Raw genomic sequence first — 18,769 nt, 5'->3', positions numbered from 1 at the left:
CTGGGAAGCACCTTCCTGAGAGGGGAGGGTTTGCATCAAGATGGAGCTTTAAGCATGACATTCAAAGCCCTCAGGAAGAAGAAAGGGATGGGGCAAAGAACTGGTCAAAAGGACTAAGTGTGGGTCCTGGTAGTGAAGGATGGCATGAAGGATGAGATCCAACTTGGTGAGCTCAACTGTTCTGCTATTTGGCTTTAGTTGACCCCGTACACCACTATGAGAACACATAGGCCAAGTTTGGTCTGAGGGTTAGAGTTGAATCGAAACACAGAGAAGCTAGAATCAAATCTATACCATGTTTCCTGCCCCCTTCCCAGTGGGCCCTATAGCTTGCATGATATTAAGAATCTGACTCGGTAAATCCTCCCAGGGAGTAGCTCCAGATAAATCCAGGGCAAAACCAAAGGTCACTGACTATCATACAGCGAGGAACCACAAATGTTATAAGCAGGGAAGGGTGACCTAGTGAGACAGGTTTCAGATTGATACCCCTGGCTGCATAAAGAGATAGATCAGCCTTGGAGGTAACCAGCCAGGGAAGGTTCCATGTGTGAAAGGACCTAGTTGAAGCTGAGGAGAGGAGCAGGAATACCCAAGAGCCTTCTCTTGGGTTCTAGCTCCCATTCCCTGGCCTCTTTTGTGCTCAAGTATCACTTCCTTCAAGCAGTCAGTCTACTGTGGGAGCAGAGAGCCTGAGGAACGGCTCCATAAGCACAGGACAAGTCAACCTGCCTATCAGGTTCTACAGCCAGAACAAAGGTCTCTAGGACAAAGGTGGACATGGTGGTGTTACACGGTTCCTAAGAGAGAAATAGAGGCAGAAACAACTTTCCAAATACTGTTTACTTCACTAAAACCTGGCACAAGGCGGGAAAAGGACGGCAACGTCTGAGACACCAAGCCTAGGAGTGCACATTGACGACAGCGACATACAAGGCCAAGGTGCTGAGGGCCAGCAGCCCCGTTACCACTGCACGGGCCAGCAGTGCTGTCCAGCTGCCCAGGGAGCAGAGGTGGACGAAGGTCCTGTGGGAAAAACATCACAATGAGGGACGAAGAATAGAAAATCCACCTCCATTTGGACCCAGCCTCAAACCCCACCCTGCTCACTCCATGACAAAGGCCTTGTAGACACTAAGGAACATCAGCAGGAGGACAGCTGGCCGGAAGGTGTGGTACAGATCATAGCGTGTTATCATCCAGACCTGGGCAGATGCGAGAATGTAATGGACCTGGAGGGAGGGAAGGAGGTGAGAAGGGGGGCCAGGCCTTGGGCAGTATGACCAGCAGCAGAAGGTTAAGCATGAGGGGGTGGGGGGGCGGTGGTGGCGGGGGTGGGGGCGGGGACAGGACTGCATACCAGACTAATGTTGGAGTCGATGCTCATCTGAATGTATTTCCAGTCAAACTCAATGCCCCGGGCTCCAACCCAGAGGGGGATGCAGCTGAGGAAGGCAAAGAGAGGCTATCTCCAATATCCCCAGAGCCCTCAGCACCAGACACTGAGCCCCCACCCTCCAGAACCCCTGTGGGACCCAGGGGTCCTTTCTCAGGAGTCTGGGCTCCAGGCTGCTGCACACACCGGGACATAATGAGCTCGGCGGTGGCCCAGCCCAGGGCAGCAACCATGATCTTGTACTCCCCCTTGCCGGCATTCCGGGACATGACAAGGTTTAGGCCTATCAGGTCTGCCACATCCACGCTGGCCTTCATGAACTCCTGTGGGTCAGGTTGAGGCTTGAGTGAGCTCAGGGACCAGGTGGCTCCACTCCTGCACTCCCTTTCCCTTCCTTGTCCCACTCACCCCAATGAAGTCATAGATGCCGCCTTCCCAGGTGGGGAAGAAAGTGGCCAAAAACAGCATCTGAGAAAAGAAAGCAGAAGGGCCACCTCCAGCTTTCACGGGAAGTTAGTGTGCACGTGGAGGACAGGCCACTTGGTTCTACAGGCCCATATGGGAGAGGTGGCAAGCTGCACGACTGGGGGAGTCAGAAGCAAGGGGGCTGGCAGTTCACGGGGGAATCTGAGTCAAGTCTACAGGTGACAGAGTACTGGGCTAGTGTCAGCAGCACCGTGTGACACCTTGGGGATCAGTTACGTTTTTAACTGTACCACAGTTCCTCTTAGTTGACTATCATAGTGCTGAAAGTTGCTCGGGTTCCTTCCAAGGTGCACCCTGTTAGGTGTTCGGGAGCCGTCCCTGTGCGGAGTCCCGAGGGCGGTCCCACCGTGGGGGATGGCGGCGGAGCCGGCTCCCCGGGCAGGGAGGACCTGGGGACCAAGACACATGGGGTCCGGGCGGCCCTCACCTTGCACAGCTGCACAAAGAGGTAGGTGACCCCGGCCTGGACGCATTTCCAGAAGGCGTTGTATTCAGACCTGGAGAAGCGGGCGGTGAGGGGTCGGCCCGGGCCCCGCGCCCCCTCCGCCCGCGCCCGCCCCGCACTCACAGGCCACTGCACTTGTACGTGATGAAGTAAGGGAAGTAGGCGAGGGCGAAGCAGTTCCCGAAGTGGAACAGGGTCATAACGCCGGCCGCCGGGGCCCGCCGGCGCGGGAGTCGCGAGAAGGCGTCTCCGGGCGCGGGTCTCCGCTTTGCCGGCGCTCTCGCCGGGACCGGGACCTGGCGCCCACCTGACTGGCCGCGGCCCGCGCGCGGCCTTCTGGGAACGGTAGTCTGACCTGCCGCGTCGCGCGCAGTGACGTCAGAGCGCCCGCGACCCGCCCAGCCGCTCCGCGCTCCGGAGCCGAGTCCGGTCGGGACAGCCTCCCCTCCACGCTGGCTCCCCCGCAGTGCGCCAGCTGTCCCGGCTTCCCCGAAGTGGAACCCGGCTCCGAACCGGAAGCCACCCCTCGCCGGTGGGCGAGCCTTGAACCCAGACCAGACCCCCTCGTGACCGGCACAGAGACACGGGCACAGCTGCGAGCACTCTGGTTTTTATTTCATCGCGGAGCTTGCGGCGTCAGGCCCTTCCGCTGCGCGCCCTCCCCCGCGTTCACTTGTTTCGGCTGAACATGTAGCGGAGGAGGTCGACCACCCGGTGACTGTACCCGTATTCGTTGTCGTACCTGTGGAGGAAAAGGAGGCGGCCTCAAAGGGATCCCCTCCCGACCACTCCCCCCACAATCCTCTCATCGCTTTCCCGCTCACCAGGCAATGAGCTTCACGAAGTTGTCACTGAGAGCAATGCCAGCTTTAGCATCGAAGATGGATGAGTGAGTATCGCTGATGAAGTCCGTGGAGACCACCTGGGCGTCAGAATTTCAAAGCTAAGGGTGGGTAGCAGAGCTCCGACCTCCAGGAGCTCAGACTCCGACTTTTAGGCACCTTGTCTACCCATTCATCTACGATGGTTGGAGTCCTACTGCGTCTGGGGATAGGGTGTGACGAAGGGAGAATGGGATCCTACAGGTGGGCTATTGGCAAAAAGTCACAGACCACAGAGACCCTTAATGCTGTACCAAGAAACATCACTTCTAGGGAACAACGTAAGCCTCTAGTATGGAGGCGATTCCATGAGCAGGATCTGCCTATTCCAGTACTCAGCACAGGGTCTGAGATGGAAGGAGCCTCAGGCACCAGGCCTTGGGGGTTTTATCCCTAATGCTGAAAGGCCACAAGAGGGTTTTCAGCAGCGGGGTTGATCTGATCAGATCCCATTAAAACAAGAGCTCCTGGCACTGTGAGAGTGGACCTGGAGGAGCAAATGCAGAGCTGTGACAACAAGGCAGCACAGAGATGGCATTTCTGATAGTAACATACAGTCCCAGGGAAGGCGTCCGGCATGGCCTGGCCCTAAGTGTGTGCTGAGTACCTGCTGTATGCCAGGCCTTGGGCAGACAGCTGGAGCTATACAGTGAAGAGACAGCTTTGAAATCCTTGCTTTCTTGGAGGGTATGTGCTATGGAAGCCAAAAGTGACTGTGTAATAAAATTTGTGATGAGGAAAAGGGCCACAAAGAGAAAACCTTTTGGAGTGGGGGACCTTGCTGAGGGGGGCAGGGATTGGAGTAGTGATCAGAAGTGGGAACAGGCCCAACTGGGAGGGAATGTTCCAGGCCAAGGAGCAGCAAGTGCAAAGACCCTGAGGTGGGGAGATCTACTTTCCCAGCCCTATGGTTCCTATCTTGACACATTGAGAGCACTCCCTGGTCGGTAGAAACCACACCCCCTCCCCAGAGGGCTTCTCCCAAGGATTCTTAGCTCCTACCTGATCCTCAGTGTAGGCAAGGATGCCAGCCATTGGCCCCTTGGCTGCTGCTTTTATGGCCTCCTTGATGGCCGAATAGGGGGCAGCCTGAGCCAGACGGCAGGTCAGGTCCACAACAGACACATCTGGGGTTGGCACCCGGAACGCCATTCCTGTTAGCTTCCTGGAGAATCCCACATTGGAGGGTGGGTGGGAGTCAGAGCCCAGGGACCTTCGCCTCCATTCCCCCTGCCTTGGGACCTGGCCATGCTCCTGCTTTCCCCTAAGGATGGGGGCCCCTCTCATCCTTCTGGGTCATGTCCTCATACCCTTTGAGCTCTGGGATGACTTTGCCCACAGCACTGGCAGCCCCAGTGGAAGCTGGGATGATGTTCTGGTGTGCACCCCGTCCATCTCGCCAGGCCTTCTTTGATGGTCCATCCACTGTCTTCTGGGTGGCCGTGTAGGAATGGACTGTGGTCTTGGAGAAGAAGAGGGCTGAGGTGAGGCCTTCTTGTGCCCAGGCTCCCGTGCCTCCTTCTCCTAGGGCTAGGTTGGTGGCTAGGTATGGAGGTTGCTGGGGCCACCACTGCAGACCACAGGAGAGGCACAGAGGCCAGGATCCAGCCTTGCCTGAGGGCTGCAAGGTTTTTCCCCTGGTGGGCCTCCCTTGAAATCACTGTCCCTGCTGACTCCACACACTATGCAGACCCGAGGACGAAGAGGTTGGGTTTCCCTGCTGTCCTCCTGCCCCAGCCCAAGCCCCAACTCACCATCAACCCTTCCACGATCCCAAATCGCTCATGGATGACCTTGGCGAGGGGGGCCAGGCAGTTAGTAGTGCAGGATGCATTGCTGAAACAGCCCAGGTGTGCCAGGACACAGTGAGATGAGTGAGATGGGGGCAAAAGGAGTCAGTGGGTACCATTAGATGAAGGGGGTTGCAGAAGTGCAGCTGGGGGAAGCTCCCTAAGCAGGCCCTCCAGAAGTCCTACTTCCTTTTTTCCCTTGCAGTGCTGGGGGTGGATCTCTGGGCCTTGCACATGTACTGAGAAGGTGCTGTACCACTGAGCTCCAGCCCCAGTCTGAAATTATGCATTTTTAACAGGTACTTTCAGGGTGACATTAACATGATGGCCTTTGAGACTTAAGAGTTGATGTGCAAGAAGCACCAGGGATGGAGTGGGAGTGAGTGAGGGAGGGGAGGGTGCGTGTCTTGAGGCACCACCCACACACCCCAGGATGCTGCTGCCCGTTACCTGACAATGTTCATGGAGTCAGGATTATAGTCATTTTCATTCACACCCATGACAAACATGGGCGCATCTGGGGAGGGCGCACAGATGACCACACGCTGGGCACCAGATGAGATGTGTGCCTGGGAAGGAGGTGTGTGTGTCGGGGGGAGGGTCAGGTGCTTCACGTGCCACAGCCCCCCAGCCAGCTCTGGATACCTCTCCCCACTTACTGAAGTTGCTGCTAGGGACAGGTACACGCCTGTGGCCTCCACCACGTATGGGCATCCGACATCCTTCCAGGGGATTTCTTTGGGGTCCTTGCTGTGGAGGGGTGACAGGTTGGTATCCCTGTGTGGGCCTCACCTTCAGAGTCCACAGTCTTCACCACTCAGAAGGCTGACCAGACACCTTCCTGCCTAGCCTGCCACTGCTTGTTCCACTACCCCATGCTCACCTCCCTGCTCCAGGTGGGTGCCATCCTGCTGGCCTTGTTTTTCATCCCTGTCCCCTTGCCCACCACTCTTTTTCTCTTGCCTGCACCAGTCCTGCTATGCCAGGCACAGGTTGCCACCTCCCAGCTCAGACCTCAGCTCCCTCAGGGGGATTCTTCAGGTCCTTTCAGCATCAGCTGTCCTGAGGGTGGGCTCCATGATCACCACCTGCATGGCTCTTTTCTGGTGCCCAGCCTGACAGCCTTGGGAGTCTTCCTATCCTCCTTGGGTCTTTACCACTCAGTTACACCCAGGAGCTTCTGCTGGAGGCCAGAAGTCCCTGAGGATGGACCCTCATGCACAGGGCAGCTCCTGGAGAGCCGTGGGCTACTTGTTTACAGTGGAAAGGTAAGGAAGCATTCTGTTTCCTGTTGTACAAAGGTGCTTTGTGTGTGTGGGGGACAGCAGTGGGGACTGAACCCAGGGCCTCTTGCGTATGACATTTTTGCTTGCTTTTTTATTTTTGAGACAGGCTGTCACTATTTAGCCCAGGCTGACCTTAAACTCTTGATTCTCCTGCCTCAACCTCCTGGGTGCTGGGATTACAGGTGTGCACCACCAGGCCTGGCTTTTACTTGATATTTTGACAAATATTTGTATGTAAAACATATTAAATACCTACTATTGTTGTTTTCTACTTGGCTTTAACAAGCAAGCATTCAAGCAGTCAACTGTATGCTTGTATTGTCCCTCACAGAGTTTATCATAAATGACAGGGATATTTGTTCTCTAATTATTTCTTTACATCTAGATCATTCCATAGCACAGGGCTGGGTGTTTCCTTTGCTATTGAGCTTGCTCCCTCCCATGGGAGCACAATCATGTTTGTGGGTTTTTAAATTGCTAAAAATTTTAATATCTTGGACTGGAGGCATGGCTCAAGCAGTAGAACACCTGCTTTGCAAGTGCAAAGTCCTGAGTTCAAACCCTAGTCCCACCAAAAAAATAAATAAAAAAACGTAACAATGAATTTCTCTCTGTGATGCTGGGAACAGAACCCAGGGCCTTGTGTGTGGTAGGAAGCTGCTCTACCACTGCGTGGTATCCCCAGCCTGTTAGTCATTTTACACGTGCTTCCTGAACACCTGCCTTGTGTCTGTTTCATGTGTTCTGGGTGTGCTGGCTGTATGAGATTCACAACCACACTCGAGGAATAAGCACTGTGGTTGTCATTTTTCAGAGGTGCCAGTGGCAGGGCAGCTGCAAAGGGAGTGAGAAGCAGAGCCAATCTGGAGTGTAGGCCACTGGCCCCAGGGTCTGCCCTCCTAGCCATACTGTCTGGATGAATGGATAAGCCAGCAGGTTTCCCCTTGCCTCCCTGGGCCACAACACATGGTTATTCTTCTCTGGTTTGTCATCTGCTGTCCCATAGCAGTTGCTGAGTTGGTGTGGTATGGAGTCAGCTCCAGGAGACCCCAGCCATCACGGGTCCTGCCTGAGGGCTAGTTTGATGACTCCACTCATCTGTTCTTTCTTCAAGGAAGTACTGAGTGTCCACCAAGAGCCAGGGCCTGTGCCTGCCAGTGCCAGGGCAACAACGGTGAGCACAAACCCACAGGGCCTTCCTACAAGGAGGCTGTGACCTCATAGGAAAGTGTCACATGTAAATGCCAGCCATGTTCCTGGTTCCTGCTGCGGGGTGCATGGTCACCATCCCCATCAGATACATCAGGCAGGTTTGGTCCTTTGCCCAAGGTCACTCCATGAGGAAAGGGTAGGCATGATAGAGAGCACACAAACACTGGTGCTAAGAGCCTGGACAGGAGGGGTGGGGACTCTGCAGTGACCAGAGAAGACAGCTTGAGTGGAGGAGCACATGGAGTGGAGATGAGGTTGGGGAAGGAGACGCCCCAAGTGGGAGCCACCACCTTGGTGAGGGTTGCATTGCAAGAGTGATTATGCCCACACAATTGGGAAAGGACATGGTGATTCTGACTGGAGACTGTCCTACTGGAATCGTTTTGGGGGTCATGATTTCATACTCTGGTCAGCAGCCTTCCATTTTCACTGACACTCCGGTCACCACCTTCCCTCACCCCCCCACTTCCTGCACCCATCCCTGACTCCTTATTATCCCCTCCCTCAGAAGGTAAAAGGGGAGCTGAGAGTGGACCTGCTGGGAGGGCATTAGAAGGCCACATATCTTGCCTGGGGCTACACAAATTTGAGGCAGGCAACCATGGGGCCAGTGGTGCTTAATGCTTTACTTTAGAAAGTAAGGTAGTTTTAATGTTTCCCATTTTTCAAATTTTTAATTCTTTTGATATTTTGAAAATGTTTATGTTTGAAACATAGTAACACAATGTTACTACTGCTTTTTTTTTTTCTTTTTTCTTTTGGCAGCATTGGGGAGCTCTAGAAAAGCACTCTACCAGTTGAACCATAACCCCATCCCTTTTTATTTCTCAGATAGGGTGTTACACTTTTGCCTGGTTCAGCTTTGGACTTTGATCCTCCTACCTCTGCCTCCCAGGTAGCTGGGACTATAGATGTTTATGACAACTCCCAGTTTTTTTAAAGATAGGGTCTCTAACTTCTGCCTGCACTGGTCTTGAACCTTGATCCTTCTGTCTCCATCTCCCTGAATAGCTAGGATTACAGGCATGAGCCACTGTGCCTAGTTACTGCTTCTGACATAAGGATTTTAAACCTATCTATAAACGAAGGGTGGGTTTTACTACCAGCAGGAACCATTCAGGTGGGGACTAGGAAGTCAGTATTGCCTGGGTGTGAGAACTGCAGGCCCAAGGTCCCAAGAAGTGGTGGCCAGTGGGGCATTGGATGGCGGCTGTGTGTGTAGTGCAGTGTGCGCTCGTCAGGAGCCGGGACCTCATCCAGGGTGAGGAGAAGCCATTGAGGGTTCAAGAGGGGCCCCAAGCTCTGGGGAGGCTTCACAAGAGCCCCTGGCTGCTGGGAGGAGCCGGCGTATGTCAGCCCTGGGAAGGGGGCGGGCTGACCTGGGTTGAGGGTCAGCAGAGTCGAGCTGTAGACACAGTGCACTGATAAGCGCATGTGTGTTGAGAGCAGGGCATCTTCAGACAAGTGTCTCTTCAGCACTCTAGGGGCCAAGGACTTTTCTGAGACCCTCTCTCCAAACTAGTACCCACAGCACTGCCATGCACGCATACAGTTGGGGGGTTACAACCTCTACAGGAGGGGCCAGAATCCGCTGGCTTGCTGTGTTGCTGAGGTGCCTTAAACGCTCCGCCCTTACCACTGGTACACCATGATCTCGTGGCTGTCCACAACCAGCCGTCCATTCTTGTGTTCCACGCTCCCCTTATATCTGCCGTGAGTGGAGTCATACTTGAACATGTACACCTGAGGGGGACACAGTGAGTCCTAGTCCTGGGGTGGCATGGTGAGCAGCCCCAGAGAGCCACCACCCACCTCGGTGAGGGTTGCATTGCAGCCTGAACCCCCTTCCCACCCCTATCCCACCCTTTCTGGTCCCACCCTCTGCCTGATGCGCACCATGTATTCTGGGTCAATGAATGGGTCGTTCACTGCCACCACCTTAACACCTTTCTCCATGCAGGCTCGCAACACCAGGCGACCGATGCGTCCGAATCTGTTCAGATATGTGGAGGAGGGGACTCTCTGGGGTTAATGTGGTCACTATGGTTTCAATGTCCCACCAAAACTCAGGTTGAGAAGTAATCCCATTGTGGGTACTGGAGGGTGGGACTTTGGGAAGTAATTAGGTTAGATGAAATCAGGAGGGTGGGAATCCCAATACCACTAAAGACAGACCCATGCTAACAAGACAGAGTCCCTGTGTCGCCTTGGACTCTGCAGGTTCCCACCAGCAAGAAGGCTCTCATTAGATGTGGGCCCTTGACCATGGACTTTCCAGCCTCTGAACTGTAAGAAACACATTTCCTTTCTTTATAAATTGTCAAATCTCAGGTATTTAGTTATAGCCACGGAAAACACTGAGATAGGAAAAGAGGCCCATTCAAAAGGATCAGGTGGGAGTTCGCTCTCTCTCTCTCTCTCCTATCTCTCTTTGAACTCAGGCTTCCTAGGCAGGTGCTCTACCACTCCTGCAGCCCCTACCTCCTAATCTTAATCTTGGAGCTTGATGGATCTGTTAAAACTTCAAGTCAGATTCTGTGTCTCAGCATGAAGACCTCCACATCTGTCAGTCAAACAAGACCCAAACTCCTTACCACGATGGACCAGGACCTTGCTGGACTTTCTCCCACCCCTTTTCTCTCTTCTCCTTTCTCCCCCTTGCCTGGCTGTCCTTGAATGCACTGAGCTTGTCTTCTCCACCCCAGAACCATTTCTTGTCCCTCAGCCTGGAAGACTTTCCCCAGATGGCTGCCTTTTGTCACTCAGACTTCACTCCATGGCCCTTTCACTGTCCCTTCCAGCCTCACTATCTGCTGGGATCCATGCTGCTTTCAGCACACAGCACAGACCCCTGAGCTGTCCTGTTTCTGTATTTCATTCTCGTCGTCTCCCTGGACAGCCTGGCAGAATGAGCAGTGATGGTGAGAAAGAAAGAGATGCCAGTCACCTGGCGGGGACAGGCTTTATGGTCCTGGCACAGGGAGACTCACCCATTGATGCCCACTGTCAGCTCCCGAACTGGGGTGATTTTCTTGGGTTGTGGAGGTGGGGACAGCTGTGGCTGGACCTTGACTTCCTCCTTTACTGGCTCTGCCTGGGGTTGGGGCTCTTCAGCCTTAGGCTCAGGCGAGGGAGGTGGTCTCACCACTGTAGGGATGAGGGAGGGAAGAGATGAACTATTTCAGCCTTTCAAGAGAATGCAGCTTTTGTTTTTTTCAGTATTGGGGAGATGAACTATTTCAGCCTTTCAAGAGAATGCAGCTTTTGTTTTTTTCAGTATTGGGGTTTGAACTCAGGGCCTACATCTTGAGCCACTCCACCAGCCCTTTTTTTAAATGAAGGATTTTTCCAAGATAGGGTCTCGTGAACTCTTTGCCCAGGCTGGCTTTAAACCATGATTCTCCTGATCTCTGCCTCCTGAGTAGCTAAGATTACAGGCGAGCCACTGGTACCTGGCTAGAATGAGGCATTTTTGCCACCCAGAACCTGCTGGTCTCCTGGCCCCTAGTGGCCAACCATGTAGCTAGTATTCCCCTAACCCACTTGAACCATAGGATGAACAATGCTTGGTGGTTTTATTTGGTGAATTAAAAAGATTTTCTTCTTTTGGCAGTACTGGGGTTTGAATTCAGGACCTCATGCTTGTTAGGCAGGTGCTCTACCACTGGGGCTCCAGCTGGGGCTGGTGGTTTTAAAAGATCAATGCTAGGGCCCTTCCCTGGAGGTTCTCCCTCAGTGGGTATGTAGTTTCAGCTGTTGCTCAGGGGTGTATGCTCTGTGCCTCAGTTTCCTCCTCTGTAAAATGGCAATCAAATGGCACTTTCTCGGAGGGTCACTGTGAGGACCAGATGAGACAATACATGCTTAGGAAGAGCCCAGGAAATATTCCTCACACATTAGTATTTCAAGGATCATTTTTTTTTCTGGTATTAGGGTTTGGTAGAGACCACTTGTGCCACACCCCCAGTCCATTTGCTTTAAGTTTGTTTTTAAAGAATCTATGCTTTTTCCTGGGGTGGTCTTGAACCAAGATCCTCTTACTTCAGTCTTTTGAGTGTCTGAGATTACAGGTAGGTACCATCATGCCCAGCCTTCAAAGATCATTTCTTGAATTGTCCAGTGGTCCCCAAATTGTTCTGATAAGACTTACCTGGGAGTTCTCGTCCTAGAAAAATCTGATTTTTTTTTTTTTTTTGTAGCAGTACTGGGCTTTGAACTCAGGGCCAACTGTTCTATCACTTTAGCCACACCCCCAGTCCTTTTGGTTTTTTAGCTTTTCAGATGGGGTGTTGTGCTAACTTTGCCTGGGCTGGCCTCAAACAATAGTTCTACCTCCACCTGTCCAGTAGCTGGGGCCACAGGCATGAGGCACCACACCGGGCAAGAGTTCCATCTTTAACAAGTGCTCAGGGGATTCTCATCCCGAAGCTTAGGAGAATATATCAAACAGGTGGAAACCTGAAACACATTCCCACTCCCATCCTGCACTAAATACCTGATTTTACTAGAAAAGGGCAGGAATTCTGGTACCCAGATGGTCATGAAGACAGGAAGAGAGACGAGAGGTGGGGAGCTGCCTTGAGCCCTGGAATCAGAAGCACCTGGGAGCAGTGGGCTAGGAGTTAGGGGCCTGTCTGCCTCTTTGACCTCTCCCTGCTGCCACAGACTTACGGCCCAGGGCTGGACTACTGGTGTTTCCAAGGGCACTGCAAGTTCATAAAGATATTTATTAGTCAGTATTTACTGGTGGTAGTGACCCTGTGGTCAATGGTGACCTTGAGGATGTGTGCATTCCTAGAGGCTTTGCCGCTGCTGTCATAAAATGGAGAGATTTGTCCACCTGGGTTAAGAATGGGTCCCAGAGCCACTCAGCGGCCTTTCAGAAGGTGGGGCCCCCTCCTCCCCTCCACTCTAGGTTGGTGGGTGGGTGGGGAAGAGCTGCTGCGCTGGCTGTGTACTCTTCAGGAACCATCCCTAACACATGAGGCCTGTGCTATAAACTTTTTACAGGGAAAATGAAGCCTGAGGTCACAGAGTGACCCAGTCCCTGATTGTTAACCTGTCTGCTGCTGTTTTCCTGGGTGTCATGGATCTTGGTGTCCTGCCAAAGCCAAATGTCCAGCCCCACCTCCCCTGCAGTGGCCTGCAAGCAACCCCTCCCACCCTGTGGGAAGTGAAGGAACAGAGGGGATGGGGTTTTCCTCTGGCTAGACCTGTGTTCTTCTGGCTTGAGTTGTGTGTGTGTGTGTGTGTGTGTGTGTGTGTGTACATGCAGGCACATGTGTGCATGCACACACACCTCTGACTGGGTGAGGCAGACTGCCCATGGCTGGCAGCAAAAATCTGGAGTCCCCAAGCTCTGGGTGGAATCCCAATTCCATCATTCCTTGGTTGAGAGACAGGGAAGTGGTTTGCCCTGGCTTAACCTCTGATGTCTAAAATGGGGACAGTGAACACCCTGGCCTCACCTGGCTGTTGTGAGGATTGAAGGACGGCATGCCTGGGAAGTGATTAGCATGGCCCTGGCAAATTGCACATGTCCTGGCTTTGTACAATTCAGGAGGACAAAGCCCACCAAAACCTGAAGGGGTCCTTTTCTCCTGGACGCCTGGGCCATCAATTATATGTGGCAAAACAGATGCCTAGGTTCTTGTCACGAATGCTCTTCTCTTCTCCCTCGGCTTGGGCCCTGCTTCTGCCGCTTCTACAGGCGCAAAGCCCCCCAGTCCTGGGGTGGGGCGCCAGTCCCCTGCCCCCTTTGCTATTGCTACAGAAACCCTTCATGGCAGATAAAAGCTTGGGGCTGCCCTGAGGGTGGGAAGCGGCTCCTGGGCAAAGGGACAGCGCAGGAACAGTGCGGTCCCACCCCTCCGTGGACCCGGGACTGTGCGCATGCACCTCGTGGATCCAGGGTTCGGGAGGCTGCAAAAGCCCTGTGCGGAGGGGGGTGGGGAGGGTAGAGGGGCTTCCCCGCCCCCTCCCCTTTGTTCCCTTTCCCAGCGCGCCCCAACGCCTCCCTCACCCGGGCATGGCTGTCGCAGTAGCTGGACAACGGTGACATTGGTGAGGACGATGTCGCGTTTCGACATGACCTCCTAAGGTATCATGGCCTAACCGTCGCGGACCCCGCCTTGATGTTACTGAAGTGCGAGGTGTGCGGTGCTGGCGGCTCCAGAGCTTCTGCTGGAGATGTCACAGGGCCTAGTGATGTCACAGAGGTGGCCTGTGGGCTGAGGACCCTGGGCTTCCGCCCCCGCCCACGTGGAGGCTGCGCACCATTCCGAGGCTGAGCTCTGACATCTGGAATGGAGTTCTCTGCTTTATGCGGAACCTCAGCTCCTTCCCTCTTCTCTTTTCAGGCACTCTGGCGCCATGTGTTCCCCTGAGCTGTTGCCTTCTGCCTGGAAGCGCCTGGAAGGTCCCACCCATGTCTTCTTGGCCGGCTCTTGGTTCCCCAAAGGTGCTGTCCTCTGAGAGAGGCCCTTTTGGACGCTCATGTAAAGTTCCTCCTTTCTCAGTGACCATCTATGCCCATCTTCCAGGGAGCCTTGTTTGATATCTCCATCCCGGGCTGGATGTTCAGTACGCAAAACTCCAAGCTGGGTGTGGTACCAGGGGCCTGGAGTCCCAGCTACTCAGGAGGCTGAGGCCTAAGGATAGGTTGAGCCCAGGAGTTCCAGTCCAGTTTGGGCAACACACCAACAAAATAAAGAAAAACCCAAACCACTTTAGAGCTGTACTACCTGCAATTTTATTTCCCTCATAGCATATGTAGAAATACCTAGTTTAATTTGTTTTCTTGCCAGTTGTCTCTGCCACTCACTAGACATAAGTTCTGGAAGGGCAGGGACTTCGTCTATCTTTGTCACTTCTATACACCATTGAGTAGAAGAGCTTTGACACTTAGATGGTGTTCACTTAGATGTATGTTCACTTAGATGGTGTGGACATACAGCAGGTTTCATTCCAGACCACTTTGGTGAAGCACATATTGCAATGAGGTGAGTCCCAGGAGGGCTTTGGTTTCCCAGTGTGTTTACATTATGCTGTAGTCTGTTAAGTGTGCAAAAGCATTATGTCTGCAAAACCAATGTGCATACCTTAATTGGGGGGCAGAGCTGGGGACTGAATCCTCAGCATCCCCCCCATGCCTTAATTAAAAATATGTAATTGCCAGGGCTGGAGTTGTGGCTCAAGCGATAGAGCGCCTGCCTAGCTCAAACCCCAGTACTGCCTGAGTACTGAGTTCAAACCCTAGTACTGCTGCCCCCACCCCCTCAAAAAAACAGAGAATTGTAAAATAGTGCCACTCTTTCTCTAATGAAGATATATTATTTATATTAACATGTAATGAGTTTATTGTTTCTTAATGAATTAACAAATATTTTTCCGGTGGGACTGGGGTTTGAACTCAGGGCTTTGTAAAGCAGGTGCTCGCAAAGTCGGCTTTCTACCCCTGAGCCACATCTCTAGTCTGAATTAAATATTTTTAAATTAAAAAAATGTTATTGCTAAAAAGTGCTGCTGACCACCTGGACTGTTGGAAAGTGGTGCCAGTAGACTTGCTGAACACAGGGTTGTCACAGCCTTCAATTTATGAAAACTTCCATTATCTACGAAGTGTGACATGTATTATGAAGTATGCCGGTTATTCAAAGAATAAACAAGTCTCCTTCTCCTTCTCCTCCTCCACCTCCTTTTTTGCAGTGCTGAGGCTCCAATCCAGGGCCTTGCAATATGCTAGGCAGGTGCTGTACAACTTGAGCCATCAACTCTTTTTGCCTTATTTTTCAGATAAGGTCTCGAGTTTTTTTCCCTGGGGCTGAACTTTGGATCACAATCCTCCTACTTATGCCTACTGCATAACTGGGATTACAGGTGTGTACACCATGTCCAGCCTGATTCCCCATCTTAAAGTGACCTCTAAGTCCTATCTTCTAACATCAGCCCATTTTCCTGCAGTTAGTTATATCCTAGTTACTGGTTTACTAGCTCCCTGCCTCCCTCTTTGGGCTCTGAGTCCCCTGTCGGGCATGTATTCTGGTCTCTCTTATCCACCACTGTGCCACCAGTATCTGACACAAGCAGGCCTTTAATAAGTATTTGGAGAAGACCAAGTAGATGAAGCCCTAGGGGTGGGGGCTTGCTTGTAAAATCAGTGACTCAAAGGATGGCACCCCTTCACCTGCAGGGTGGTTGACACGCAGCTGTGATCAAGGGGGTGTGGGGGCTTGCACCAGGTAGGAGTCACTATCCCAGAGAGAGAAGAGTGGAAATAAAAAAAAAAAATCACAGAATGACATCACCCCTTCCTGCCCCAACTGCATGAGAACACAGTTTGCCAAGCACCTGCCATGGGACAGGACTGGGGAGGCTCAGCTGCTTGGGTGGCCCAGGAGAAGTGGAGCTGAGAATAGACTGGGGGAAAGATGAGGTGATTTCAGTGAATCAAGACAAGAAGCAGATGATTACTCAAACAAAGGGGGACACAATCAAGGAGGAAAAAAATCCAGCATGAACACAGCCAGGATCCATTGGACACAATTTCATAACAACAGACATGAAAATCTAGGTGCTATTAAAATTATTCTTCAAAAAAAGAATCAGCTGGGCACCGATGGCTCAAGCCTGAAATCCTAGCTATTCAGGAGGCAGAGATTAGGAGGATCTCAGTTTGAAGCTAGCCTAGGCAAACAGTTTGTGAGACCCCATCTCGAAAAAAAACCATCACACACATACACAAAAACAGGCTGGTGGAGTGGCTCAAGGTGTAGGCCTTGAGTTCAAACTCCAGCACTGCAAGTACAGATATATCGGATCAAAACTGTTGAAGAGCTAGGTGTGGTGGTACACGCTTGTAGTCCCAGATACTTAGGAAGTGGAGCCAGGAGGACCCCTCTCTGAGGCCAGCACGGGCAAAAGGGTGAGACCCTATCTGAAAACCAACCAAAGTAAAAGGACCTGGGGGTACTACTCAAGTAGAGCACTTGCCTGGCAAGCACGAGGCCCTGAGTTCAATTCCTAGTACTAAAAAAGAAAAACAACTTGTGAAGAGCCAGGCATAGTTGTGCATTGCTGTAATCCCAACATTCAGGAGGCTGAGGTGGGAGAATGGAGAGTGTAAGCCCAGTATAGACTACATAGCAAGCCCTATCACAAGCAACTGGTATGGGAAGACTGGGCAAAGGAGCAGAAAGTTAGGATTTATCCTTCCAAAACTAGTTCAGGTCCAGGCAGTTTATGGGCAGATCTGCCCCAACACCAGGGAACACATATTTGCCATTCTACACTGACTCCTGACCTATGGCAACCCCTATGCAGAGAGGGCTGTGGGTGGGGCACGCTGTGAGGCCGTGAGGTGGGCAACTCCTCTGCGAGTACATGTGCTGTGCGGGGGGAGGGCTGTGATGGCTCAATACCAAACTTCCTCCGCCCACTCCAGGAAGCCCACACGACCATGGCTGCTGACTGGAGAAAGGACAACTCCAGATGCATCTCAGTTACCGACACAGATGCCAGAGATCTGAATCAAACAGTCACAAATGGGAACAGAGCTGAGGAGGGAGATTGGGGCTGACAGAGGGGGTAGGGATGGGCAGAGAGGAGGCAGAAAAGATGGGGTGCATTTCCAAAGGACAGGCTCTACCTCTCAATTTTGGGGTGGGTCAGGATTCTGAAACTTATTATCCACCCTTCTCTACCTGGCAGTGGCCTTCCCTGAGACTTCCATTATAGGGACTGCACAGGGTGGGAAAGCCACACCTGAGGTGGCCCAGGAATCTGCACTGATGAGCTCAAGCTTGTCGTAGTGGCCCAATTAGTCACCCTCTGTCGGCAGAGCCGAGGAAGGCAGAAGCTTATGGGTCCCTAGCCCAGGATACCTGATTCTGGGTGGGGTCCTGGGTCCTCTGAGGAGAGGGCACCTCATGCCCTGGTTTGAGCAAAGTCTGAAAACATATGCAGATTCCCACCACGCCTGGGCACCCACATGCATAATTCTGCTACCCTACTTGCTCACACCCTGCACATTCCTTCACGCCTGGCCTTCCCACCTGCAATCCCACTGCCACCCCCTCGCTCAGTCTCATCCTTGGCATCTAAACCCAAATATCCTTCACTCCTGTACCCAACTGTCCCCACCCTCTGGCTCTCATTCGCTTGCTCTAAAATAGCTCGCAGGTGGATGTGCTGCCACTGAGCTGCCACTGAGCTGCCACTGCCCTTCCCTCTAGTGGCTCTCTTCAGCCCTAGGCTAGACTCCCAGCTCGTGACCCCTTCAACCCGAGCCAACATGTCAATACTTGGGGCTTCAGGTCAGGGTTCTGGAGGCCCCAGGGGAGAAGGGCAGGAAGGAAGAGATCCTGGCCCCCAGCCCACATTCTGGCTGACAGCTCCTGTGCCTCAAGTCCTTGGCCCCTCCCTATGGCTGCCTCAACCGGCTTTTCAGGAGACACTGCGTCCTACCCCAGCTCATGGCAATCAGCCCCCTGCCCTTGCCCAAGGGCTGGGAGGCAAGAGGCCTGGATTTGGTGATGAGAATGTGGTCCTGGCTCCCAAATCTGCAACCCTACCTGAGGAACCCAGGACCGCTTCCCTCCAGCACTCTGGGAGACTCAGGCTTGGGCACTGACTGACTTCCCTTAGCTTTCTCTAATCCATCCCTGTGCTCCATCTAGAAATACTGACCAAACCCCAGTTAATGTTCACGAAGCTGGGTATACACAGTGACCAATACAAACGTCCTGTTCCCTGGAACTGTACAGTTTGGCAGGTGAAACAGAATAAAGGTGATTTCAGATCCTGGTAAGTGCTATGGAAACTAAAGGGCCGTGTAACTAGAATACCACGCTATGCTCAGAGGTGCTCAGGGATGGCCAGGGGGAAGGGTTTTTGGAGAAGGTGACAGTTGAACTAAGCAGAGAATGAGAAGAGCCAGCCACATGAAGCTCTGAGCTCTATATTCTAGGTAGAAGAGCTAATTGCCAAGGCCATGTGGCAACCATGAGCATTGGGTGCTTGGAGAACCAAGGCCTGTGTGGCTGCAGCACAGTGAGGGTGGGCCAGGGGTCCCCAAGAACAAGGGCTGATGACTCCCCCAATTCCCTAGGAAATCTCCCTGACTGCACCTCTCATCTCTCCAGACTCTTCCTGCTGGGGAAGCTGGAGGCCTGGATCCAAAAGGAGCAATGGGGCTGCAGAATCACTGGATATGAGGGATGGAGGTGACTGAAGATGGGCTTGGGAGAGGGTAGGCCTGGGCTTTGGTTGGTAGG

General features: G+C 52.8%; 2 protein-coding genes and 1 long non-coding RNA gene across 4 annotated transcripts in view; 1 reads left to right on the top strand and 2 right to left on the bottom strand.

Moving 5' to 3' along the window:
- Positions 1-825: 825 nt before the first annotated feature.
- On the bottom strand, positions 826-2,665 carry Tmem147 (transmembrane protein 147). Its single transcript, XM_020167867.2, has 7 exons — positions 2,451-2,665; positions 2,310-2,379; positions 1,805-1,864; positions 1,583-1,719; positions 1,361-1,445; positions 1,111-1,232; positions 826-1,026 (listed from the first exon to the last, which is right to left on the bottom strand). Exons 1-7 carry the CDS (start codon positions 2,525-2,527, stop codon positions 903-905), a joined length of 675 nt encoding a protein of 224 aa, XP_020023456.1. The 5' UTR covers positions 2,528-2,665; the 3' UTR covers positions 826-902.
- A 266-nt stretch (positions 2,666-2,931) lies between these two features.
- The window catches only part of Gapdhs (glyceraldehyde-3-phosphate dehydrogenase, spermatogenic), a 64,190-nt gene continuing 48,352 nt past the window's right edge, over positions 2,932-18,769 (bottom strand). Inside the window, exons 1-11 of one of the 2 annotated variants that reach the window (XM_020168518.2) lie at positions 13,519-13,585; positions 10,487-10,643; positions 9,393-9,489; positions 9,133-9,239; positions 5,658-5,748; positions 5,449-5,567; positions 4,963-5,044; positions 4,519-4,670; positions 4,211-4,373; positions 3,152-3,249; positions 2,932-3,069 (exon numbers count right to left, since the gene is read on the bottom strand). In XM_020168518.2, the coding sequence (XP_020024107.2) occupies positions 2,997-3,069; positions 3,152-3,249; positions 4,211-4,373; positions 4,519-4,670; positions 4,963-5,044; positions 5,449-5,567; positions 5,658-5,748; positions 9,133-9,239; positions 9,393-9,489; positions 10,487-10,643; positions 13,519-13,585 (1,206 nt within the window). In that variant the 3' untranslated portion in view covers positions 2,932-2,996. Of the gene's footprint in view, positions 3,070-3,151; positions 3,250-4,210; positions 4,374-4,518; positions 4,671-4,962; positions 5,045-5,448; positions 5,568-5,657; positions 5,749-9,132; positions 9,240-9,392; positions 9,490-10,486; positions 10,644-13,518; positions 13,586-18,769 lie in introns of those variants that run through there. The other variant, XM_074058153.1, reaches the window with a different exon arrangement.
- Positions 3,057-18,630, top strand: LOC141418091 (uncharacterized). Its single transcript, XR_012442728.1, has 3 exons — positions 3,057-3,216; positions 13,856-14,497; positions 15,291-18,630. It is a non-coding gene; the product is annotated as an uncharacterized lncRNA (long non-coding RNA).

The sequence above is a fragment of the Castor canadensis genome, chromosome 16, assembly GCF_047511655.1.
Source record: "Castor canadensis chromosome 16, mCasCan1.hap1v2, whole genome shotgun sequence".
In the NCBI taxonomy this organism is placed as follows: Eukaryota; Metazoa; Chordata; class Mammalia; order Rodentia; family Castoridae; genus Castor; species Castor canadensis.
The sequence above is the reverse complement of the archived record's forward strand: the minus strand, read 5'-3'. Positions and strand labels throughout refer to the sequence as shown.

What these genes read in the sequence shown, in the direction of transcription:
- Tmem147 (XM_020167867.2), bottom strand. Translation starts at nt 2,527, where the DNA reads ATGACCCTGTTCCACTTCGGGAACTGCTTCGCCCTCGCCTACTTCCCT. An exon ending in TCTTTGTGCAGCTGTGCAAG is followed by an intron (nt 1,865 to 2,309) that starts GTGAGGGCCGCC and finishes TTCTTTTCTCAG; the next exon opens with ATGCTGTTTTTGGCCACTTT. An exon ending in TCGACTCCAACATTAGTCTG is followed by an intron (nt 1,233 to 1,360) that starts GTATGCAGTCCT and finishes CCCTCCCTCCAG; the next exon opens with GTCCATTACATTCTCGCATC.